Here is a 27,514-nt window from a genome sequence, read left to right on the forward strand (position 1 = left end):
GCTCTCTACAATTTTTCCTAGTTCCCAGCTGAGCAGTCACCTTTTCTGTTCTGCACCTTTTCTATGCTTGTGGGAGTCGAGTAAATCAACAGACACAGTTGGTTCTGGATTTGACTCTGTTTGGTAAGGATCACACAGAGGATCAGGAAAACTATGGCAAGAGGGGGGATGTCAGTCCAGGACCTCTTCAGGCTCTCCAGAGAGAGTGCATCCTTGTTTCGGCTAGCTGAATCCCTGTTCATTAGCTCTATTATTTATACTAAATTTGGGGGCTTTTGACCCCCCCTTTCAATTCTTATCAACTACCACAGGATTTCTCCATGACATCATTTATCCTGGGGTCAGAAACATCTGGTCTGGTGGTCTCCACCCTGATCGTCCAGCTTTTTTTCCCCTCTTATCAGGTAAGGACAGCCTGCCAGAGGCTGTTTATCAGGGTGAAGGGAAGTAACTTGTCTGAGGGCTATACTGAGGGCTCTGTTAGATGTGCCTAGTGAGACTATAGGTTTCAAACTGGAGTTTTTAAAATGAAGTTGCTTAGACTCAAGCTAAAGCCATCCTCACAAGCAGTTTAATGGTAATCCCCAATTTTGGTATCTAACTCCTAATAAAATCTTATCACTATGATCTGCCTTCAGCAAAAAATTCTGTTAAGCTAGAATTCCTCTTATCCCTGACCTTCAGTAATTTTCTATCTATTCTAATCTTGCTTCTGGCTATAAATGCCCTTTTATCTTATTAAAGTCAGAATTGAAACCAATATCTCCCCCGACCCATGTCCCCCTACCATGGCTCTAAGACCCCATTACAGGTCCCTATACCTATCACCAGATGTCCCCCTTGAATAAAGTCAGCCATCTTTAAGAAATGTCATGAATAATTTTTTCTTTAACAATGACAACCAAGAATCCTTGGGTTCTTGGGTAGGGTAAAGCAAGAGCTGGCAAAGTCCCTGCACCAGGCAAGACTATTCTGGCTGTAGGGAACTAAGGACTACACAAACTAATGTTTGGACCTGGGTTTAGCGGGATTGGAGGACTGGACTTGGTGAGGGACCCCCGCGGCGCCAGGGGGCGCTGCAAGCTGTCCCCGGAAGCCAGCACCCTCTGCGGCGGGACAGCTCCTGACGCTAGAGTCCTCCGTCTTCCGGAAGCCCAGCGGCGGACCCGCTAGAACTGGGTGCGCTACAGCGGCCATGTCGGACGCGGCAGAAAAAGATAGGACTGACAGGGACGCGGGCCTGGCTCCCGCGCGGAGGTGGGGCATCATGGACGAAGCTGGCAGCTCTGCGAGCGGCGGAGGCTTCCGCCCGGGAGTGGACAGCCTGGACGAACCGCCCAATAGCCGCATCTTTCTGGTGATCAGCAAGTACACGCCCGAGTCTGTGCTGAGGGAGCGCTTCTCGCCTTTCGGCGAGATCCAGGACATCTGGGTGGTGAGGGACAAGCACACTAAGGAGTCCAAGGGCATTGCCTTCGTCAAGTTCGCCCGCAGCTCGCAGGCCTGCAGGGCTATGGAAGAGATGCACGGACAGTGCCTTGGCCCCAACGACATCAAGCCCATCAAGGTGCGGGTGCCCGGGTCCGGGTGCCCCCGGGGTCGGGGCTAGGACGTGGGGCTAGGACGGGCCTTGGTGTTGTGCCAGGACGGGGGAAGGGTGGACATCCACTCCCCGGAGCTGACCAGGCAGCACCTGGCATGCGCGGGGGTGGTTGGGAGTGGCTTTGAGAGGGTCCCCGCCCCTGAGGGTCCGCCCAGGAGCGCAGAGGGGCGCTTGCGGAGAGAACTTCTTTCTCCCTTGCGAGTGGGCGGGACAGCCTTGGGCACTAGAGGGGCAGGAGCTGTGTTTCCACCTCTCCCAGGTGGCCACTGCCCCTCTATTATCATCCCCACCCACCCCTGGCTTACCTTTTGGTGTTTTCTGACCCTCCTCTCTCAAACATTTCGGTTTACTATGTGTAGCTCTGCTTTTCCTCAGGTAAATAGGAAACTTGCGCCAAGTACATAGGTGAAATTGTGGCCCTCTGGGTTTGGATCTTTTCCCCAATACCAAACAAAAGTATTCATGTATGTAATACTAAGTGCAGGTGATTAAATGACCCCTATTACATATTCTTTACGCTTCTGTGAGTTTTGAAATTATTTTAGATAAGCCCTATTTGTGAAGATATTAATGCCGAACGTTTGACTGTTGATCCTATTAAATGGCAGTTTTCTTTGAAAAGTAGGGGCTGGGGTTGTGACTCAGCGCTAGAGCTTTCACCTAGCAGCCTAGCACATGCCGGGTCCTGGGTTCGATCCTGAGCATCACATAAAAATAAAATAAAGGCATTATGTCCAACTACAACTAAAACAAAATATTTTTTAAAAAGAGAGAGAACAAAGTAAACTCCCTTAAGAGGAGCCAAATCATTGTGATGGTAGTGTGGCTTTTGTATTATTTTAACATGTTTATTTGTATGTTCTTAGTTCATGCTTTGTATACTCAGTTCATTCTTGAAGTATTTATATTCTATTTCTATACTTAGTCATCTGTAAAATTAAGGGCCCATAGAAGAAAGGGTCATTTTCAGGGTTATTTGACTTAATTTATCCTTTTAGCACAATTCCTGGCAGAAGGGAAACCCTCCATATATGTTTATTGATCAATAGTAGCCAAGATGTCACTCCTTACTTACTGTGACTTCAAATCAGGACTCAGTCCTGAGAATCTAACAGACGTTTAAATTGTACTCTTCACTTGTCTTCTAGAGGTAGTTGCTGTATATGCAATTCTATTGGAATTTTCCACAAGTTTTTTTCTTTCCTCTCAATTTTCTTTTTTTTCCTCTTTCTTTATTTTCTGTTTTTTTTTAATTTACAGAAAATTGAGAAGAATATTAATATGGAATTCTAAATTAATAACTCAGATATTATAGTCTCTGGAGGTCCTGCCTGTACCTCCTCCATACACAAAAGAGAAAGAGCCTGGGAATATACCAGTAACACAGTAGACACTAACAAAAATACATGACAATCTAGTGTGTTCATGTCAGTATAGAGCTTCAAAATACATGAAGCATTATTGACAGAACTAAAAGGAAAAAGATAAATCATAATCACCTCCTGAAATTAATTGTAGACCGATAGCATACACTAGTTCAGGAGTTGGCAAACCTTTGTAAAGGGCCACATAGTAAATAATTCCCACTTTTTAGGCCACATACAGTCTCTGTCACATCTTTCTTTTTTTCAATAGCCCTTTAAAAACAAGAAAATTCTTATATCATGAATTATACCAAAAACAAGGAGCTACAATTTACTGATACCTGCAATAGATTGATAATTTTCATCTCTTTGTATTTATGACCTTAATGTAATGGGTTTTATAATTTGGAATATAACATGATCTCAGCCCATGCAGGCAACTCAAAAAGAGACCCAAGTTTGAAACTGCCTTCCTTCAATAAATTCCTACACAGGAAATTTAAGTCTCGACACAGAAACACAGCCTCCCTCAGCCATAGAGAAGTTAAAGTGCTTGTTCCCAAAGAGAATTAAAGTTTACAATTCTGTTTTTCACATTTTTGTCCACTCAGTTTCAGCCAGAAGATTGTATCACTGTTGTACCTAGCCAGACAATTAAGGCTCATTCTTCAGCAGCTACAGCTCAGGTTGTCTGCCACTGGAGCACATCTGGTTTTCTTTTTTTCTTTCTTTTTTTCAGTATTTCCAGTTAAATTAATTTAGCTTCTGTTTTTTCACATGTACTTTGTTTTTGCAAAATTCCAAAGGATCTCCAAGACAAAAATATTATAGCACCAGGCCTCCAGTCAAAAGATTGTCCAAGTAAAAAGTAGTCTGTGACCAGCTATGGGATGGATTACCTGGAAGAAAAAAGTAAACCTAGAAAATAGAAGAATCTTGGTTCTAGCTTTGCAAGAATACCCCATCTAGAATCTATGTCTTCATAGTGTATGAAAATAAAAATATGTATGGAGAAATCTTCCATTAGTGTTCAAGTGCTCTACATCCTTTATTGGCAATTTCAAATACTTCAATCCTCAAAAGTTTAGAAGTGTGCATCTGATAGAATATCTAATCACATTTTACCTGAGTCCCCTTTATTTCCTCTAGTGTCTTTGCATATTCTTAGAACTTCCCTTTTTGTATTTTCCTATTGATCATTTATTACTGGGGCATCCACTAAGCTAGGTTTCTAGTTAACCATTTCTGTGTTACTCATTACTCTTATTACTAATGCCTCAAACAGTGCTTCACATATTGGGTAGATTTGGGGGAGAGTACTGGGATTTGAACCCAGGGGTACTTTACTACTGAGCTACATCCCCAGTCCTTTTATTTTTTTAATTTTCAGATTGGATCTCCCTAAGCTGCTGAGGGCTTCTGAAGTTGCTGAGGCTAGCCTCAAAGTTGGGATCTTCCAACTGCTGCCTCTTGAGTTGCTGAGATTATAGGCATGTCCTACCACACAGAGCCATGTAGTGTAAATTACTGAAGAAATGACAGGTACTTCATTTAGAGTTGTCTCCAGCCCTGTCTCATAAGCAGAATCCCACACCTCTATGTCAGGCTGTCTTTTGAGCAAAAATAATGGCCTGCTTTCCCCATGGCTCTGATGTCACTTTTTTTTCAACATTTATAAAATCCCATGGCTTTTTAAATTGAGTGTCCTTTGGGTTCCTTTATCCTACTCTGGAATTTCATAGTCCTGGTTTTCTCATACTTGAATGATATACTGACACTTTAAAGGAAACACAAACAAAACCTCAAGGGTTCTTGTATGTGTAGTGATTTAATTAATTACATTACATTTCTTCAAGTTATTTTAAAAACTAGCCATTAAACTTATTATGTTTATAATTATATAAACATATCCATGATCTTAGTCACAGATTTTTTAAAATATTTTTAGTTGTAGATGGACACAGTACCTTTATTTATTTTTATGTGCTGAAGATTGAACCCAGTACCTCACATGTGCCAGACAAGCACTCTACCACTGAGCTATAACCCCAACTCTTAGTCACAGATTTTTAGCATTGCTTTAGATTAGTATAAAAACAAAATAGATTTAGAAATCAATACTACAAAGCAAATTCAGAGTACTCTTATGTCATAAAAAAATATTTCAATAAACAGAATTGCCAGTATTGAGCCTCCTGTGCATTTCCCTACTCACACAGGAGATCATTTGAATAATCACTGAGATGACTCAGAACACGGTTATGCTACTTTTTCTAAAATATTAATACTAAGAAAGAAAACAAAATATAACAATCTAGACTCAAACCCAACTGTATCAGTAGTTACATTAAATGTAAATGACTAAATACTCCAATTAAAGGGAAGAGATTATAAGATTTAAGAAAAACCAACTAAGTGCTGTTTATCAGAGTCATGCTGAGGGGTTGGGGGAAAGCTGGTGTAGTATCAGACAAAACAGACTTCAGTTCATATCATATTAACAGACATCGCATAATTTCATAAGAATGAAAGTATCAGTCAAAAAATATATAGAAAACCCATTTGTTTATTCAGCCAATAATCTTAAAAATACATGAAGTATTGACAGAATTAATGGATAATTCATAATCAGATATTTATATTCTTATCTAATTGAACAAGTAGACAAAGTATATAATATCTTAAGTATATAATGGACATTTATGGAACACTGTCAAACAACTGCCAAGTATACATTCTTTTTAAGTACAGTGACTTGCTAATCAAAAATACAAAATGAAAAATGCATTTGAAAAAACATTGCAGAGATTGGTATTATACAAAAAGTCATTGCAATAAAGATCTTAGAAAAAAGACTCCATCAAATTGCTTTTTAACCTAATGGGCAATTAATCATAAAGTAAATCTATTTAAGGAACAGAAAAAAGTTTTGACTTTATTTTTGGGGTTTTGTTATGTTTCTTAGGTTTTCATTGCTCAGTCCAGATCATCTGGAAGTCACCGAGATGTCGAAGATGAAGAACTTACAAGAATCTTTGTTATGATACCAAAGTCCTATACAGAAGAAGATCTACGGGACAAATTTAAGGTACTTGTTTTTTCTAATCAGCTAGTATATGTAACAACTAAAATATTAATACTAAAAAGAAAACAAAATATATGTAACAACTAAAATATTAATCCTTAATGGTTGTACAGTTGCTAAAAAGAAGATAATAGTAGTGGGGGTTCTTTCCTCCCCAGACATTTATCATGAAAATACAAACTCAGAAAAATGAAGGATAAAGCTCAGAAAGTTTTAAGTATGGTAACACAAGTAGTAGGTACCAAAGCCAAGATTTAAACCTACTCTGTATCCAGAGCCTGTTCTTGGCCTTTAAAATTTCAAAACATTCTCTTATCACTACTTCTATTGCGTCTTATGAAGAGGTGAGTCAGGCAGCCCTAAGTGTGTGAACAGCATTATCTAATATTTTTTATGGACCTAAGGCATATTGACATTTTACTCATTCACAGAAAAGCTTATACTTTGAAGAGCTTTAATTGTAAAATTGGGCCTACAAAGGAGTTATATTTAAGGAAAAACTACAGCTCTGAACTACAGGTCATAATAAATGGAATTTGAAGATAATTTTAAGTCTTTTTAGCCATTGACTTTTATATGCAGTGGTAAACTTTCACAGAAAGTTTTTAAAAAATGGTGTTTAAGTTGTTTTGAGTTGTAATTTTTTACTTTTCTACTTATCCTCCCAATACTGTGAATAGGGTGGGCAATAGCAAAAGAAAAGAAACAAGCACTAAAAGGTAATTTTCAAACTAGTAGTCTGTCCTACCCCAATTAAGAGTTGAATAAAATACTTCAGAAACAACAAATACCAAAAGAATATATTCCATATTTCCTTCAGTAGTAAGGAAGTTTTTTATTTTATAAATTTATAACTTCTTTTCTTAGTGAACAAATAAGATATTTTAACCTAAATATATAGTAATTAAGTTGCTTGCTAATTGTTTACATAGAATTTTGTAACATAAATACTAAAGACCAAGAATTTATACCCTGGGTTTCTTCCAACATTAAAAATAAATAATGCTGCATATTTCTCACATAGGATGTTAATATTCTGAGTGAACTAATGTGTTTTAGAGATATATTTTGAGCTGTTCTCCAAAAGAATACACTATTACTTATGCTTCTCTTAGAAGACAGCATATTATAGTTAATGTTTATTGAGTGTTGAGTATGTCCCAGGTTTTACATAAGCACTTAACATAGATTAGTTCATTTAACCTTTAAAACAACCAAGTGAGACAGGTACTGCTTTTAGTTCCATTTAACAGATAGACAGGCACAGAGAAGATACATAATTGCCTAATTAATAAGTGGCTGAATCAGAATTTGACTCTAGAAAGCCCAGTTCCAGAACCCCTGCCCTTAACCACTACTGAGCAAAACTTTGGAGCCATCTGGACCATGTATAAATTCTTTCTTTCTGTTGTTTGTTTCCTGTGTAGCCTAGGCAAATTATTGGATTCTGCTTGCTTGTCTATGAAATAAGCAGTTTAAAATATCTATATATCTTGAAATAGCACAAGTAAATTTAAATTTAAGTTAATTCTGAAAAGCTCTGTTCAGTTATTAATTTTGAGTCCCCTAAGATCATTTCTTTTAACTTTTACAGGTATATGGAGATATCGAGTATTGCAGCATTATTAAGAATAAAGTCACTGGAGAAAGTAAAGGTTTGGGCTACGTACGATATTTAAAACCATCACAAGCTGCCCAAGCAATAGAAAACTGTGATCGAAGTAAGAATGCAGTTTTTAAACATTGTTAAAGACTTTTTTGAAAACTCTGTTATTCTAAACAACTGAATCTAATGCTGGTTTTGTGAATACCTGCCAATTTAATCTGAGCAGTGGATGTTTTAGGACTGTGATTAGGCAATATTCATTGAAGCACTGTCTGAAGAGAAATAAGAGCGACTACATTACTAAGATAGCAAGTGCAACTGTTTTTGACTTTTTAAAAGTATTTTAGAATTTGAAGTATTAAGAAATTGATTTGCCCTTTCAGTTTTTTTTAAATACTTATTCTTTATGCTTATTCATATTTGACCTAAACCCTAAATAGAATTAAATATACTAATAAACTTGTAAGTTAAGGATAGGATTCATAAGGTTTACTAACATAAGTAATTAACCATAGATGAGATAAATTTAAGCAGTGATTGGATCTTATCCTATTACTAGTATACATAATAAAGAATAAGAACCTTAAAGGAACCAAGAAGTACATCTTGTGTCATCATACTGCTAATCATATTTACTTTTCTAAAGAAGAATAAATTACTGGGTTTTATGCTATTATGAAAATGTATACATGTGGGAAAGAATTATTGTTAATCAGTAGAATTCTTAGATAATCCTAAGGTTCACAGCCAGATTTTCTCCTTAGATCCTTCTGAATTTCTCATTCAGTCAGCCTTAATTGAGTACCTATGGTATACTTACCAGTATGCTAAGTAGAGAAATATAAATGAAATGTTTGGAACTTCCAGCAATTTTATATCTATAGTGGGTTGCAAAGACCTAAAAATAAGACCTAGGCAAAAAAACAAAAAATAGTAGAAGAATTTTTAAAAGGCTCTTTGAGAGCAAGCAGTATGTCTTTCCATCATCTAATAACTAGTGTAGTAATAGGCTCTTAAAGACTTACTGAGATCTCTACAAAAGTAACTGCCATTTATAGTAGACTCACTAAGAATTTGCCAATAGAAAAAAAAAATGTTCACAACTGTGTGGCATAGTTCTGTCAGTAGTGAACAACAGGTGCACTGAATGAGCCTGGGAACACATCCAGAGGAGACAGATTTGCATCTGGTATAGAGCAAGCAGGAGAGAACGTGAAAGCAGTTTTAGCAAAGGCACAGAGCCATGAATAAATACGTCTTGTGCTTCATGTTATGAAGGCAGCTGTCTATAAAGTACAATATTCCTGCTGAGAAAGTAGGCAACAAATTTAACTAAATACATTGGAACCATATATGGAGGTTTTGAAGACATCAAGCTTAGTCTATGTAAGGATGCTCTTGTAAATTGTTCAAAAATAATAAATCCTTTAGAACAATTAACCTAACCACAGTATTAAGGATAGATTTTCAGAAAAAGATTTCAAACTGGTTGGTTTTATTCTGTTTGAAATCAATAGAATTTTGATATGGAAAATACTGGGCAAATAAACAATGAAGTCATCTGTAGTAGGGACGATTGGAAGGAACAGCCTAGAATTGCTCATCTTTTTTTTTTCTTTTTTTTTTTTTTTTTGGCAATTGTAGATAGACAGCCTTCCTTTATTTTATTTGTTTATTTTTATGTGGTGTTAGGGATCTAACCTAATACTTCACACATGCTAGGCAAGTGCTCTGCCACAGAGGTACAGTCCAGTAGAATTGCTGAACTTTTATGTCTACATTGATCCATAATTTGGGGTTCTTGCTGATCCTCTTTATTGTTTGCCATATTCTAGAAAACAAAGAAATGGGTCTGATGGACCATTTTGCTTTGTACGATTATTTTTATAAAGCTATCAGGCACTATCAACCAAGTATATTTGCCATATGTTAAATTTGTTCTTCAATTTGAAATTAATGGTTCTCTTTTTCAGGTTTTAGGGCAATCTTGGCTGAACCTAAAAATAAAGCATCTGAATCCTCAGAACAAGATTATTATAATAATATGAGGCAAGAGGCTTTGGGACATGAACCTAGAGTAAATATGTTTCCATTTGGTAAGTGGACTACCTTTACTTCAATAGCATATGTTGTATATATAATGTAATTTGAGTTTTTAAAAACTATGGTTTTATAGGCAGTCTAGTCTCATCTAGAGAATAAAAATCTTAAATGTGTTTTTTTCCTAAAATCTTGGGCATGACTTTCAGTGTCCTTAATAACTTATTTTGCTTAATTGATTTCCAATTATATAGTTTTACCTGATTATTTATGCATTATCTGCATATTAAACTATATCAGTATCACTTTTATAGGTGAACTTCTGCCTTTATACAACTGATCAAAAAGTATAAAGCATATATGTACAGATATCCCCTTACAATGAGCCCTAAAACTTTGTTTTAAATACTACTGCTGCTTTAAAATTAGGGTTACAGAAAGGAGAAAAGTGACAAAAGTAGAAACTAATAAAAGGGGGAAATGAGTGATCAAAGTAAGGTCTGAGGTTGTTATTTGCCACAAAACTTCAGATAAAATATTTGCCATATTTTTCAATTTTTACATACCAAATGTATACCTGTGAAATTAGATCATACATTTCTGATTGTATTTCTGCATAGAAGATTGGGGAATGGGGAGAGTTGTCTGTTTTCTTGTCATTAGTTCTTTCTGATAGTGCTGGTGACCAGAAACATAATACAAAACACATTGCCTTAGCAATGGACTTTTTATTTTCTAGTACAAAAAAATGTTACATGAATTTTACGTGTATAGAAGTTTAAGGATTTATTTTTCTTTTTAAAATGTTGGAGAACAACAACCTGAATTTTCAAGTTTTGACAAGAATGACAACAGAGGCCAGGAAGCTATCTCCAAACGCCTATCAGTTGTTTCAAGGGTTCCTTTCACTGAAGAGCAGCTTTTCAGCATTTTTGATATAGTACCAGGATTGGAGTATTGTGAAGTCCAACGAGATCCTTATTCAAATTATGGTAAAATAATGTCTGTGTTCTTATATACACTTTTTTTTTTTTTTAAATAGCATTTCCCCAAACACACTTTTTATGTCAGATACTATTTGTGTGACAGGAGTTTTGTGTTTCCTTTTTCTCTACTTTGGACTATAAAATCCAGTGATACCTTAATAAAAAAACTAGTAGGAATCTGTTTTATATAATGTCATTCAGTTAAAAAAATACTTTAATTCCCACAAAATACAGCATTCTCTATTTCTAATAGCACAACAAAGACACCTATTTGTACTGTTTTGATTAATGCTAGGCAAAGTTAAAAACTCTCTAAGTTTCCTCCTCTTTCATCCCTAAGTCTCTTTTTCTTAAGCTTTATGCACCTAAATGAAACTTTTCCAAATTGAAGCTTCTTACATGTCCTTTCACTAGTTTTTCCAATTCTCAACAGAACAAAGCAAGACTCTAATATCAACTATTTAAACCTGTTAATGCATCTAATCAATTAATTAGTTATCTAGTGTTAGCTCAACCCATCTTTCTGTTAAGCTTTTGATTTTTATTAAGGTTTTCTGTTAAGGGAGGAGTTGTGATGGATAATGGAAAAAGTCTAGCAATCCATAAAGCCCAGCTGTAAATCCCAGCAGTGGCACTAGCTTTAAGACTTTGGTGAATTGTTTATCCTCTTTGGAGCCTCTCCTTTTCTCATGTATGAAATAGGATTATTAATATCTTCTATGCTAGGGTTGGGTCAGAATTAGTAATGAAATATGTAAAATACCTAATGTAAGTCCTGACACATAATGAGCACTCAGTAAATTTAAGATTTGTTTAATTTTCAAAGAATTAGAAACAAGGAGTGGTATAAATAAATCATATTTGGCATCTCTTCCAGTTCCATAGGTTATCTGATTTAGTCCTTTTAGAGTTACATGAGTGTTGAAGGGAAGCAGAGGAATCAGTGTGGGCTTATGGGCTGATGGGCCTGAAGTGCTCCCACCCTTCCACAGACACCCCCACATACTATTGCCTTACCCAGTGCTGGTCTTTTTGCACAGCTGTCCATCGGAAGCTACTTCAGGCCATTTCCAACCTTAACCCAAACATATGCTTTCATTTTTTGTTCCAAGATCTCTAGGCACACATATCATGTTTTCTGGCACATTTATTGTTATATTTATGTTATTCTGCTTGTGTATGTGTGTGTGTGTATGTTTGTGTGTTCCACACATCCACTACCATTTATCTGTTATGTTGAAATGAATTTTCTTCTGTACCTTCTATATTATTTTTCTGGTTAGTTGTGTCTGAAAAATGCATGTCACTGAAGCACCTTTTCATTAATAAAGATGTCATCATGTAGTTAGACTTTTATGTGGTCATTTGATTTCTGTGTTTTAATTTCATTCAAATATTTGATGCTTAGCTTTAAAGAGAAACATAAAACAATGACTATTTTTCTCCAAAGCAGGTTATATTGTAAATACATCATGAAACCTTTTGATTATGTCACAGCTGGGCTTTCCATTTAAGGACCCCAGTATAAAATTGTCCCTCTGCTCAGCATTACCCTTTTAATTTGATTAGCTGAAATCTTTCAAAGAAATGTGAAATTGATGACTTTGGATCTGAGACCCTTTTGGTACCTACTTTTTGTTTTTCATACATTGCCACTTTTTCCTCTCTGCCACTACAGCTAAATTAAGTATAAATTCTTTTTAAGTATATATTCTTTTTATATACTCCTTGTCTTTGCATTTCCTACCCAGTATGACAGGGAACTTTCTTAAATTTCAAATAATAAAAATTTAAGGTTTTAGCTACATTGAGATCCTGTAAGCAAAACCATTATCCCCAAATTAAATTTATTAGACAGAATATAAAGCTAATAATGTTCCATTTTCTTAAAATATAATGTTCTTACTTTTGCCAAAATTTGATGTATGCTTCAATTTATAGGAATATATGGCTGTTGTACACATATGTAACAGAACTTTGTTTTTTGATATATTTGACTCTGTTGGGTGATAATCAGGGTTTTATATTGTTTGACCTTCAATATACATTGTAACATGGGCCTCAGTGACTTAATGTGCTTTCTTTTCCATTTCTGTATATTCTCTACTTTAGGCCATGGAGTGGTTCAGTATTTTAATGTAGCATCAGCTATTTATGCAAAATACAAGTTACATGGATTTCAGTACCCTCCTGGAAACCGGATAGGTGTTTCCTTCATTGACGATGGGAGTAATGCAACAGAGTAAGTACCATTTCAGGAGTGTCTGGAGCCAAGCCCTGGGTGTACATGATTATGAATTGAAGAATAAAATAGGAAGCAGTTGACCTCTCAAGTGAGGAAGTCACACAAAACAAGTTACTGTTAAGAGACTGAATATTTCCAGTTTTCTGTAAATTACCAGTTATTGTCTCCAGTCTCCTTAGAAAAATGGCAACACAGATGGTAGCTGCACAGCTTGCATCAATGGTGTGGAATAACCCAAGTCAACAGCAATTTCTGGTAAGTAGGTAAGAATTTTAACCTTTATAATATAATCAACAGAGTATAACACAGTCTACAGGGTATTAAATAAATATTACCTTTGTTTATTACCCATGTAAGAAATTTTTCATTACTATAGTAGGAAACCATGTAAGAGCCATGATTTGCACGTTTTTATCTTTTGACTAAAAATACCTGAAATGCAGTTTTTCTTTTTCTTGTTTTGTTCCTAATTCTTCAACAGCAATTTGGAGGAAGTTCTGGATCCCAGTTGCCTCAAATCCAGACAGATGTTATACTTCCATCATGCAAAAAGAAAGCTCCTCCTGAAACTCCTGTGAAAGAAAGACTTTTTATTGTGTTTAATCCTCATCCTTTACCTTTAGACGTGTTAGAAGATATATTCTGGTAAGATTTGAACTAGTAATTTAAGCATTCTCACAATCTTGAAACTTCATTTATCCAATATCTACTTAGGAAGAGATGATTTTTTCTGTGGGTTTAAAAACTTCTTATTTGAATCATGTTTTTCAATTTATAATCCCCCATTTCCTTCTCTTCTATGCCACTCACACATCTTAAGTTTCTACACAGAACTTCTTGTTATTTTGTTTAAAGCATGTAGTATTGTTTTGAAAATCTGCTTGCATAGAATGGACAAACCTTTTGTCTCCTGATAGAAGATACATCTGTGTAGACTTGTCCATTAAAATTCTTTTTACCTAGATTTTCCTTCATAGTTATAATTCAGCTGAACTGTGTTTACTAAGCATCTTCTGTTTTGTCAGTGCTCAGTTGGATCCTAAAAATTATATAACCACATTGAGTAAACAGTTACTTATAGGAAAGAATATTAAGTGTTGGGCTGTGTTGTGGTTCAGTGGTAGAGTGTTTGCCTAGCATGTGTGAGGCACTGGGTTCAATCCCCAGCTCCACATAAACAAACTAAATAAACAAAATAAAGGTATTGTGTCCATCTACAACTAAAAAAATTTTTAAAAAAAGAATAATAAGTATAATAAGTGTTAAGGGTGGAAGGTTTTTATTTATTTTTGTGTTTTTAATATAATCCCCTACTTGAGCTTTTCCTTTAGGGTCACTTTCTTGTTTGCCTTACAGGAATGTTAGTGAATTGGGCAGGCTCATTAGGAAGCTTGTTAAAGTTCTGCATAAGATAACAGGCATGTGGTTCAAGTATTTTGACCTTTGTTTAACTGAGTTTAATTGATTCATTTAGTTTAGTTTTGTTTTGTTGTTTTTTCATGAATCACTCCTCAGTGTCAGGCAGTCACTGTGTTAAATGCTAAAGACAGTTATGTAAAGAAAACATTATATTACTATATTATGTTGACAAGAGATTATAGTCCTTGTCCCCTTAGAACTAATGTCATGTAGGAAACAGACAAGTAGGGAATTACAATCTAGTGAGTGAGATGATGCTGTGGTAAGGAATATGTGAAATTCATGGGAGGGGAACCTACCTTAGAAACTCTGAGGAGTGAAAGTTAAAAATAATTTGCCATGGGAGGAAACTGGGGGTGTGGGTGAGTTTTCCTGCCAAAGAGAGTGTGAAAGGAGGTGATTAGTATACAGACTTAAAGAGATTATAAGGGAACATGAAGCTAAGGAGGCCAAGGACCATGTTGAAAGCTATTTAAGGAGTTTGTCATCACCTTGGAAGCAGTGGGGAGTGAGCTACTAAGGAGATTTTTAGGGAGTAAATGATCATATTTTATTTTAGAAAGAAACAGAAAAGAGGGTGAAGAATGAAGAAGGACAGGTCACAGAACAAGGAAGAAGACATTAGAGTAATATAAGGAAAAGATGAGGATAATTTGAATAAGGAAAGAGACCCAAGTAAAAAGAAGAGACATTAACTGAGTAAAGAGATATTTAAGTATTGAAATTGGCATGCATTCGATGTTGAACATAAGAGTAAGGGTGATAAATGAGTCAAGAATGGAGTCCATCCAGGCATGGTGCATGCCTGTAAACCCAGCGACTGGGGAGGTTGAGGTAGGAGGATTGTGAGTTCAAACCCAGCCTCAGCAATTTAGTGAGGCCTTAAGCAACTCAATAAGACCCTCTAATAAAATTTTAAAAAAGAGCTGGGGATGTGGCTTGGTAGTTAAGAGCCCCTGGGTTTAATCCCTGGTAGCAAAAAAATAAAAAAAAAGGTTTTAGAACTGAGTAGCAGTCTTTTTCTGTTTCAGTTGTTGTTTTTTTGTTTTTTTACTTTGTTTCAGTCGTTTTGGTAACCTGATTGAAGTTTACCTTGTGTCAGGAAAAAATGTGGGTTATGTCAAGTATGCAGATAGAATAAGCGCTAATGATGCTATTGCTACTTTACATGGAAAGATTCTAAATGGGGTCAGACTTAAAGTTATGCTCGCGGATTCCCCAAGAGAAGAATCTAACAAAAGGCAAAGAACTTACTGATTCTTGAGGTAAGCACTTCTAATCTGAATTTTAAAATTAAAATTAAGAAGAATCTATATAAGTACTTGAATTACGGATTTTTCTTTTTAGAGATTTAGAAGATAATTTAAAAGCCCTGACTTAAGCTCTCTTTGTAAAGCCAAGTTTTTTTTTTTAACAACACATTTTTAAACTTAAAATATTTAAACTATAAAAAAATACTTTTGATGTTTACTGGAAAAATGGGTTTGCTCTCCTATATAATAAAATCAGATTTGAATTGAGAAAATTAAACATTTATTTTTTTATTTGTGAATATCTATATCCCAAGACTTGGATTTTTAAAAATGTATTCTTAAATACAGCTTAAAATTGAAATATTTCTAGAGATTTTTAACTTGAAAAATTGGTGTCCTGAATTATGAATTGAGGTAATTTTTAACAGTCTTTATAAAGTATGTTTTGATTTGTTACTAATGAAATGCCTAAAAAACAATATCAAATAATATACCTTTTGGGTATCATTTGAAACCTAAATATTGGTGTTTTCTGGATTTATATTTATGAGTTTGTGCATTAAAAGTACATATTTGGAAAATATTCTCGTGTGCTTATATGTATTTTTTTTAAAACCCTGACCATTTGCCAAAAATTCTTCTTTGTTATAAATACTGACATAGCCATGTGCATTGCTTTTCCTACTTATTAGTTTTAAAAATCAGACTTCAATTTCCTCTTTTGTGACGGTTTATATCTCCATGCTTTGGGGAGACATTCTTTAATGTTAGTTAGGCTTTTTAATTCTGTAAATGAATTCTGGGTTTCAAAGGATGCTGGGTTTCCTCACTCCCACATTCATCAGCCTCCCAAATCTACTACAGGTCTAATGAGTCTGTTTTGTAGTTACAGGTTTTCTTTCCAACCAATTATGTGAGCTAACAAGTATCAAAACAATCATCACAGGGCTTATTGCTGATGACCTTCTTCTCATAGAGCAAGTCCAGTGATTATTTGTTCTTCCTTCACAGAAGCCATTGGGCAATAGAAAGTGCCCACTGGGCCCATTGTTAATAATTCTACTTTTTACATGTTTTAAAATATTTGATGGCAAAACTAACTCTCATCACACCATAAAGTGTAGCATTTTAACCCTAGGAATATTAAATTGCCAGTGAAAACAAATTAGCTATTTTTCCTGTTTTATAAGTAAAATGTTAAAAACTGAATTCTGTTTCAGACAGGTTGTCCTCTAAAATAGATTGCAAAAGTTGTGTTTATTCTTGTCTGTGAGTATTTCAATATAATTAACAGTTCTTGCTTTTGTTCAAAAAATCCTTGTCCTTAAAAAGCACTATAACACTAATTTCCACCAAGGAAAAATATAGAAATTACTCTTATGATTGAGCCTTTCCTAATGATTATTTACATTTTAAAGAGAATACTGGACTTAAAATTAAAATCAGAATATCTGGGTTGGAATTTCAGCTCTGATACTTCTCATGATTAGGCAGCTCTTTTTACCTTTCCGAGATGCAGTTATTAGAAAGAGTTATTAGAGTTGTTGAAAGACAATGAGAGAGTAAAGTTCCTTGTTTAAAAAAATTAAGGATTGGGGAAGTAGCTCAGTGGTAAAGTGTTTGCCTCATATGCATTATGCACTGGATTCAGTCCCCAGCACACACACACAGAAAGAATTCTTCCACATATGGCTTCAGAGAAACCTTTGAGATAGATGATCTCATGCAAAATAATGGCATCTAAATGATCAAAAACTAAAAGTTTAATGGTATTAGTCTATCTCATGTCTGCTACTGTGAAAACTAAGAACTCTAATATGTCTTTCCCATTAAAAGCAATGTACATTCATCCAGTTTTCTTCATTGAAAGACTTGAACATTCTTTAGCCTAGCTAGTCATAAAAATATAAATCTTTTTTTTTTCCTTTACTAAACTGTAATATAAGGCAAAGATAAAGTAGGGTCAGATTAGTTGGAAATGTTTTTTTTTTTTTTTCGTAGAATAAAATTAGCTATAATTTAAATGTATTCCAATTGCAGCATGGCTTTTTATTCATTTTTGCTCTTTATCTTCTATTTACGAAGGACTCTGTAATGAGATTCTCCTCTTTTTTGGTGCATTAAATAAATATATTGGCTAGGCATGGTGACGCAACTGTATTTCAACTACCTGGGAAGCTGAAGCAGGAGGATCACTTGAGCTCAAGAGTTTAGACCAGCCCGGCAACATAAAAAATAAATACTAAATAAAATGAATAATCTTATCTTAAGGCTCAATAAGTATGGTAGACTTTCCCAAATTTTGAGGTTTTAACTATTGAAGTCTGGGGGGAAGGGGTGGTATATTGTATTTCTTTAATTTCAAGAGGACAGACACATAGTTCATGAAGGTTAGTTCCTTTGAGGAATAAGCCTGGAATTAATTGAACCACACCTAGGAAATAGAAGAAAGTCATCTAAAAATATAATACTGAAAATAGTTGAGTTTTATGTGTCTGATGTGCTTAATATATTTCTTCTACTTGAGGAAACATAAATTTTAGTATTTCAGAGCATCTGATTTTATATTAATTCACAGCATTGTCCCCCTAGAAATTCAATACCTGCTTGCGTCATCCTTCTGAGTAAGTTTGGTTTTGTTTATTGGGGGGCATCTATGATCAAACAGATAACATTGGTTATATTGAAATAAAAGAACAGTTCCTAACATTTTAGGAATACTATATGCAACAGCTATTTTCTTTCAGGTGATGATTTTCATACTTGTGTTGTGTTCTTTCTACAGAACAAAGACTAAATAATGACATAATCCTCAGCTGACTGACTGAAAATGTGACTGGACGCACTCCCTGTGGACAGTTGACAGCTTTTTTTTTTCATATACCTGATAGTCTGCACAACATTATTTTGTCTGGGAAGCAGGAATTGCTGACATGTATTTTTGAATCCATACCTAATGCTAAAACTAATATGGTAGTTGTTTCTTAGAGCAATATGTTGTTATGTGTAGCAGAAATAAAGTTCTCTTAGAGCAATATGTTGTTATGTGTAGCAGAAATAAAGTTTTCTTTGCTTAACTATATTATGACTTATTTATGTTAAAGACAGGGATGAAAAAATTTAATGGACAGTGTTTAGAAGTTGACGAAATAACCTATTTCATTGATTTTTTTTTTACACACTGAAGATGGAAACATCTTGATATCAAATGTGTGCCATAGTGTAATTGGCATACAGTTAATACTAACTTATTTTTCTTTCATAAATGAAACATAAAATAAAGGTGCTTTTTTCAGTTAGGTGCACCTTAGAGTCAATAAAATATGTAGTTGCTCCTCAGTGTACATATGCAGATTAATTGGTTACTTTTACTATAAGGACGAGCAAAAAGGCAGCATTAGAAATATTTTTATACTGTACATTTGCAATTATATTAAAACTTGAAATTTTTATAAAAACCTTTTAAGATTATAAAGCAACAGCTATAAAAATTAAAAGTTATTGTTGATATTTTAAATTAATGTCATGGCTGCAGGAGGTGGGGGTGGACATTGTTCCCTTTATAAATAGAGAAATATAATCACCACTTCAAAAATATAACATGTAAGCAGTTTTCAAAACAGCCTATGATAGAAAGTATAATTATTTTGAAATTAAAGATTAAAAATTAGAAAGTTACTCTGCTTATATTTTAAAAATCCAAGACAAAGTTTTATCAGTCTTTGAAGTAAATGATAATATATCAAAAAGATATATCTCAATCAATAACTTAGCACCTTTAAAAAATGATATGCATTTGCTAAATTATTACTTGATTGCCTCGTCATTATGACTCTTAAATTCTGAGTTAAACTAAAAATAATGAAAGATTAAATTCAGTGAGCATAAAAGAGTATTTTATGCTTGGACATTTCTCCAGTGAAAAATTAGAATCCCTTTTTTTGAATCAGTAATTTTAGTAAATTTAGATAAGAAAATTTCCTATCTTACCTTCCCAGGCAAGACTTAATTGAAAAAGAATTTAACCAAGAGTCTTTCTGTGAGCCAGAGGGCATATTTTAAAATGAAAGCAAGGCTCTCTTTAGAAATGAAAAACATAAGTGAGGAAAGTTGAGAATTCATTACCAACAGATAGATTTATTCTTCCCAAGCGCGTTTACTGTACACATAGTTCAGTTTTCACAGATTGGGATTAAATTTGCCTTACAGGTTATCTGGCTCCACCACTCAGTGCATGAATTCCCTCAAAAATATTCCTGTCCAGATGGTTAATGTAAACTGTAAAAATAACATAATTATAGAGAGGGAGCTCCCTACCTCTTCCCTGAGTCTATTGCATCTTTGGTTAATCCTTATATTTGGGATAAATCTCATTCTCTGGAATTTTCACTGATTAGTCTTTATGGTTCTCACTGGGCCACACAGAAGGTGAGTCTTTCACATGGTAGCTATTGTATACCTCTATGCTCCCCAAGTTTTGTTTGGATCTAGTTTCTCATTTATTTGCATTTAAAGTCAAGCAGACAATCCCAAAAAATGGTTATGTCAGTAGAGTCCCTCATCGAGGTTTATTTCCTTAAGTTGTTCATATAAATTCTAAAGAGACTTATTATTCTCCTCTGCCTATGAAATCCTTTTTTGCTTTTTCAATTCAACCTTCAATTTAGTTTCTTTCTCGGTAGCATATCTCAATGAACAGTGGTTACTATAGCCTCAGTGTGCACTCACCTTAATCCTATCATTTAGCCTTAGTCCTACTTTCCTATGTCTATGGTCGATCCCTACAATTTCAAAAGCCAGAATGTTATGTTTTTCTTAAAATAAGCAAATTCTAGAACCTAATAGCAGTTTGTAATCTAGTGTTTATGTCTTTACCTAAATGTTTACTTCTCAGATCCACTTTGGATATAAAAACAATGTGAATATTTAGTTGCTCAGTTATTAAAACTGCCACATAGTGAAGTTTTATTACATATTTCTTTGAAAAGTTTTTAAAATTATAACAATATAGGTATAAACCTCTTATGAGTATGTCATTAAAATAATAAATAATATTTAAAATAAATCCTGATCAGAGCTTGTAAATACATGAGTTCAGTCAGGTCTTTTATGGTAGATTATAGGTGCCAAATGTAGCTGTCAGACTCTCAGCTTCTAGAGTATGATGTCCCATATGTTCCTTTAAAAATACCAAAAAGACATTTTTATGGTTATATGTGTGTGTGTGTGTGTGTGTGTATTATATATATTATATATAACATCCTTGGTATTATAATAAATTTTTATCTATAATATGAAAACTTGTGGAATTTATAACACCAAATATTATATATAATGTATATATATAAAATGTTAATATGTAAACATATATATAATATTTATATAACCAAATATTATATGTAATGTGTGTGTATATATATATATATATATATATATATATATATACACATATATATATATACATGTAATATTTGGTGTTATAAATTCCACAGGTTTTCATATTGTAGATAAAAAGTTTATTGTAATACCAAGGAAGTTATTTCTCTAAAATTTTAACTTTCTCTGAATTTTGTTCTATAGTATTTTAATCGGGATCCTACTCTGTATTAATGAACCCCTAAAAAAATAGAAATAAGGAATTTTTACCACTAGGTGGTGTTAAACATAGTCATTCAAAAACAATGAAGTACAGCATTCCAACATTAAAATTTAAGGCACTGGGTGTGAAATGATGGGATTTGTAAGCAGTGGGTCTTAAAATATTTGGTGTCCCTAAGAATCTCCTTGAGTGATTGTTTAAAATATAGGTATACTGATTTGGCAGTTTTTCAATAAGCCCCCTAAGTGATCTTGATAGGGTAGTCATTGGTATTCACTTTGCATTATATTGGCCTAAAGAGATTACATGTGGTTGGACTATTAAAAAAGATACTGAAAATTTGTTTCTAAGTCTTTCTACCTAAGACATCTTTTAGGATTAAGTATAAGCATTTTCCTCAATTTATTATCAGGAAATATGAATTGTATTAAGAAGTTGAAAAACCCAAATAGTCTTACAAATAACAAAATAACAAGCAGGTTTCTTCATGTTAGTAAATATTTTTTGGTGTTTGTAAAGAATGATAATTATTTGCTTTATGTAATTTAAGTTTTTATTTACATTTATTTTTAACTGAATTATGTAAATAAGTTATCACCAAAGATTGTGAAAGCAAATACATGTTCTTTTTAAGTGAGCATAAAGTGTAATTATCATCAGTGTAAAAAAATTTGAAAAATAGAATAATTAAGAGGGTACAGAAATTCATCTATATGTAAGTGACTATTATAGTCTTAAAGTGAACCCTCTTGCAAAATGAATGCTTTTTGGTGTACACAAAAATTCTATTAGTATATAGGTGCATTTTAACTTTCAGTAAGTCTACTCTGATAAATCAGGGCAAGAATAAATGAAATACTTAAATAGCTTTTGAAATTCTATTATGTATAAAAGCAGAAATCATTTTGGTATAATAATGTATATGGACATAGGAGAATTTGGTAGTCATCCTTCCCCATTACTTCTATATTCTCTTACCTCCTACATCCTCCTCAATCCCCTTCCTTTATTATTCTCCATTTTATTTTTTAAATATTTTATTCTTTTTAGTCATATATGGCAATATAATTCATTTTGACATACTTATAAAAGCATGAAATATAATTTCTTCTAATTCAGTCCCTAGAACCTCTCCTTCCCCTCTGTTCCTCCAACCCCTTGTTTCCCTTCTCTCTATTCTACTAATTATTCTGCTTAAGCAGCCTTTTTACCAAGAGGTATAGTACACACAGACACTATTTCTATTAGTTGTTTTTACTTATGATTTTAGTGAAGAGGGAAAACATAAATGTCATTCTTTTTAGATAAGGAGTTCTGTTTTGCTATCTGAATTCTAATAAATGGATTGCATTATTTCCTTTTCTAGAAACAGTAACTCAAGAGCACATGGATCTTGGGAACTGAAGGTATGGTATTGCCAGGTGATGAGATAGAAATACTTAGTTAAAATATGAAGTTGCAGTTCATTCATTACAATGATCAGCCTTCAAATTGAGCAAATATGTGGAGCTGCATGTATTTGTCCTCAGAAAATGTAGCTCCACTATGCTTTGAGAAATCTACTAGGCCATGAGAATCCATTTGAGTGGTTATCATAGAAAAAAATGAGTTCTATGATTGTCATATATGAATTTAAAGCAGTATGTAGATGTCAGTGTTTATGTGAGCTAGCTAACCTGCAAACATAGAACTATCCTATCTGGCCATACTAATGCAGAAGTGGTAAAAAGAAGGTATCAGAAGACTATTTTAGGAAAATTATTTGTATTTGATTTTTTTTTTTTTTTTTTTGGTGGTGCTGGTGTCTCATGCATGCTAGGCAAGCACTCTATCACTGAGCCACATCCCCAGCCCAAATTATTTATATTTGAGATACATAACTCAGAAACTATCTGATAAAGCAAGTACCACAGAAATAGGAAAATAATATTGAGCACAGTAGAATACCTAAAAGTGCTTACTCACAGATACTCTTTTGAATCTACATTCTTCCATTTATGGGTAAATTTTGTTGTAACCAAATTATTTTCTCAGTAATACATTAATATCATTTTCCAGCTTTAATACTACATAGGTCATAGCATTCATTAGCACAGAGTTTTAAGGGCTGCTTGCTCTGTTATTTTTTTCTTTTTTTATTATTATTTCTTACATGCATGACAATAGTGGAGTGCATTTCATTCATAATCATCTATTCACAGCAGAATTTTTTCGTAACTGTATATAAAGTACGTTCATGCCAAATTATACCATTATATATGAGCTCTCTCTCTCTCTCTCTTTTTTTTTTTGCATTATAATTCTTAATACACCTTTAGGTATCCACCTCACAGTCCATGACTAATACACTGGAAGATGTAATACATAAAAATACATAATTTATTTTCCTCTTTTTCTCAGCAAAACATGCCTATTGTGTTGTTTTTGGGCCCTAGGAGACAGTTTTGCATTCTTATGTTATTAATTCATTGGCGCAAGGGAGTTACTTCCTCTTCCACATTAGTACATTAGTAATTTAAGTAGTAAGTACCAGTATAGCATTTGGGGGAAGTAGAGAAAATCACAATTTGTTGCTTATAAAACTGACTTTAGGAATAATCTGTAGTAGATTCTGAGAGCACTGGGCAAGGTGACCTGCTTTGGCAATAAGAAGATGAACCAATAATGTAAAAAGGAAAAAAAAATACTAGGAGAGAGAGTAGCTACCTTTGTTTTATAGTCACAAACTCCTAGTGGGGTTTAGGTACTATCATGACTTAATTTGTTCACTAGAAATTATTAACAGTGCTCATCTCCCGCTACTTTTACCATAAATCTAGGAATCATAGGCAGTAAGGATTCTATATTTGCTATGGAAATGTTTCCTTTTACCCAACCTGGTATTATTTTACTATGATAACTCAAAGGAACTATTTCACACATTAAAAAAAAAAAAGAATAAGTATAAGTAGATCTACTTTACATTATCCTGAAAAATTAGCAATGTGCCTGGAATAGTGAGCTTCTACTTAATAGCTTTCAGTTATTTATAACATAGAAATCATGTCTTCTAGATTTTATTAATATTATTAACTTTCTGTTTCCTAAGAGCAAATTTCATATATGGTATCCACATCAATTTTTTTTGGATCTGTATTCCTATCTAAATAAGATTAACTGTGAGTAGCAGTATAAATACAAACACCTATAACCCTCCTTGCCCAGTGATCCACAAAATTACCAATGAAAACATCAAATAGGAAAACAATTCATATCAATCAAAGAAATTTAGGTAAGAGTAGTGAAAACTAGAAGGAATTTCTATTAAGTAAAATAGTAAGGAATAGGGTCGGGGTTGTGGCTTAGCGGCAGAGCGCTCACCTAGCAAGTGTGAGGCCCTGGGTTCAATCCTCAGCACCACATAAAAATAAATAAATAAAGATGGTGTGACCAATTAAAATAAATTTAAAAAAATAGTAAGGAATGGGATTTTAAACAATTTGTTTTGAAAAGCAAAATGACATATATATATATATATATATTACATCTTAGCTTTATATTGTATTATTTTGTATGAATGGATTGTACTAATAATTTGAGACATGTATTTAGAGTTCCATCAGAATAATTCATTCTATATTTCTTAACTAAGTCACCCTGAAGCTACAGTGTCTTAGAGATTTTTTCCTTAACCAAGAGAAACAGCTGACATTCAGCCAGCCAAGGAGGTCATAAGTGATCCCGCCTCTGAAAAGGGCAGCATAAGTGACACAGACTTCTCAGCTCCTGTCCATTAGAATATAGCAATGGAGAAAAGTGTTCTTCCCATCTTCTTTGTCCCAAGAACTGTGATCTTATTGCAAGGAAGCCCTTTACCCTCTTCTATCCTAGATCTAATGGACCTCCTACAGTTCCCTGGGGAATGAATAAAATGGATCTAACATTTCTGACCACCTTCTGAATTTTATACCAGTACCTGAGTGGACAGAAAAAGAGCTGAAAACAATCATCCGCCTTGACATTCCCCTGAACTTTAAATTAATTTAGACTCATTAAAGAAGTGAATAAGTACATAGGCAAAATGTTTGGACCAGCACTTCACCTAAGTCCTAGAAGTTAATTTGTTCCTTTTTTTCAAGTGTTTTGTGTTTGTTTTGTTTTTTGGCAAAAAGCATTAAAATATTTTACTTTGATAATATTAATTTAAAATTTTAAAACTATTAAATGTTCATCTATTTTGTCATCAAAGAAAGGCACATTAAAAATACAATAAGATATTTTTATAGTGGTATGTACAGCAAAAAATTAAAATATTGACAGTATTGGGCCTGGGGTTATGGTAGAGTACTTGCCTGGCATGCTTAAGGCCCTGGGTTTGATCCTCAGCACCACATATAAATAAATAAATAAAATAAAGGCCCATTGACAACTAAAAAAGTTTTTTTAAAACTTTTTTTTTAAAAAAAAGAGGGGAGGGGAGGGGAGGGGGGATAGTAGAGGATAGGAAAGGCAGCAGAACACAACAGACACTAGTATGGCAATATGTAAATCAATGGATGTGTAACTGATGTAATTCTGCAATCTGTATATGGGGTAAAAATGGGAGTTCATAACCCACTTGAATCAAAGTGTGAAATATGATATATTAAGAAATTTGTAATGTTTTGAACAACCAACAATAAAAAATAAAAAAAAATACTGACAGTACTAAGTATTTGTGAGGATGTGGAGCTATAGGAATTGCTGATGAAAGTATAATTGGCTTAACCTTTTGGAAAATGACAGTATATTTTAAAGTTGAATATACATATATCCTCAGCAATTCCACTTATAAGCTTGAATTCATCAGAGATGTATATGTATACATATATATTTATCAACAAACATAAAAATATTTTTAGCATTTTTCACAGTGGCCTCAAATTGGAAACAACTTGTGTCCATCAACAATACATGCAATAAAGAGGATGCCCTATAGCAAGGAAATGAGCTAATTTTTGCTACATGTAACAGTATGAATGAATCTCACAAATAATGAGCAAAAGAAACTAGCCAACAAAAGAATATGTGTGTATGATTCCTACTATGGTGTTCAGAAACAAGCAAAACACTACCATTGGGCAGAATGAAATGGGGAAAGGTTACAAAGGGTAATGCTTTAATGTGCTTGTAGTCTTGTCTAGTCTAGGATAGTGATAGCTTGGTAATTTTTTAAGCTATACTCTTTATGCTTTATGTATTTCTTATATTTCATATATATTTATATATAGTTTTTGTTTTTTAATGAGTAAAGCTAAATCAGCATGATGCTTGTTGAACAAATAATTCTGCAATATGAGAAAAGAGCAGTTTGCCAAAGCTCTTAGAAGAGAGGGCTTTCTTTATTCTTTCAGTGCATTAGAGCCAAGAATATTAGAAAATATCTGCTTTGGATCCCACTATGATGCAACAGAGCATTATGATAAGAGAGCAGGAGAAGAGTAAGAAAGTGAGACACTAAATTTAAATTTGTGTCAGAAATAATAAACAATCATAACTCTTAACGAAAATTTAATCCATGAAGAAAGGTGAAACCAAACTGCTTTTCAGAATCCTGTGGGTTCTCATGAGCCCACACATCTCATTCTAGAGGGGGTACACATATTCATCAATGAGATTAGAACTGCCTTCGTTGATGTTACATACTTTGCTTTTTAAAAAGCTTTCCTTGGGCCTGGGTTGTGGCTTAGTGGTAGAATACTTGCCTAGCACGCATGAGGCACTGGGTTTCATTCTCAGCACCATATAAAAATAAAATAAAGGTATTGTGTCTATCTACAACCAATATATATATATATATATATATATATATATATATATATATATATATATATATATATATATATATATATTTTTTTTTTTTTTTAAAAGCTTTCCTTGAAGGATTTCTGCAACTTGAATAAGTTACAGTAAACCAAATTCACCAAAATGAAAGATAAACTTGAAAAGCATCCTCAGATGATTACAGTAAGAGAAAAGGTATGGATAAAAAAAAAAGACTGATTAGAGGTTTATCCTTTGAATAATAGGTATCCCCAATAAAGACAACTAAACAAACAATATTCAGTTAAGAACCCATCCAAAGAACCTCTGCTACACATTTTAAATGCCATTTGGAATGGAACAGTGTCTACAAGAGTTTTTGTAGTTCAGCATTTCTCTACTTATCCAAACTGAAGGTAACAGAATGGCATCCTGCGATATACAGTGTACTACTTATTTGTCCTTCCTGGAAAAAAAAAACTTACTTGAATATTATCACCACACTACCAAAGTAAGTCCAAATTAAGAATAGA

The 27,514-nt window shown here is 33.7% G+C and overlaps 1 protein-coding gene across 2 annotated transcripts; it reads left to right on the top strand.

Moving 5' to 3' along the window:
* The first annotated feature begins 1,145 nt into the window (after positions 1-1,145).
* Rbm45 (RNA binding motif protein 45) lies at positions 1,146-18,681 on the top strand. Of its 2 annotated transcripts, XM_046447568.2 has the most exons (10): positions 1,147-1,567; positions 5,933-6,055; positions 7,647-7,773; positions 9,632-9,754; positions 10,511-10,690; positions 12,797-12,926; positions 13,100-13,184; positions 13,411-13,574; positions 15,413-15,613; positions 18,387-18,681. In XM_046447568.2, exons 1-9 carry the CDS (start codon positions 1,196-1,198, stop codon positions 15,603-15,605), a joined length of 1,497 nt encoding a protein of 498 aa, XP_046303524.1. In that variant the 5' UTR covers positions 1,147-1,195; the 3' UTR covers positions 15,606-15,613; positions 18,387-18,681. The 2 variants fall into 2 exon arrangements, 1 of the variants encoding a protein (XP_046303524.1); XR_009227024.1 differs by lacking the exon at positions 18,387-18,681 and having other exon boundaries at positions 1,146-1,567; positions 13,100-13,192.
* The last annotated feature ends 8,833 nt before the right edge of the window (positions 18,682-27,514 follow it).

This window comes from Marmota monax, unplaced genomic scaffold (genome assembly GCF_021218885.2).
Source record: "Marmota monax isolate L192 unplaced genomic scaffold, Marmota_monax_Labrador192_F-V1.1 WCK01_AAM20220418_F8-fsc00007, whole genome shotgun sequence".
NCBI lineage: Eukaryota > Metazoa > Chordata > Mammalia > Rodentia > Sciuridae > Marmota > Marmota monax.

Coding starts and splice junctions, on each gene's coding strand:
- Rbm45 (XM_046447568.2), top strand. CDS start 1,196: ATGTCGGACGCGGCAGAAAAAGATAGGACTGACAGGGACGCGGGCCTG. Junction 6,056..7,646: donor ATCTACGGGACAAATTTAAG/GTACTTGTTTTT, acceptor TAACTTTTACAG/GTATATGGAGATATCGAGTA. Junction 9,755..10,510: donor AGTAAATATGTTTCCATTTG/GTAAGTGGACTA, acceptor AAAATGTTGGAG/AACAACAACCTGAATTTTCA.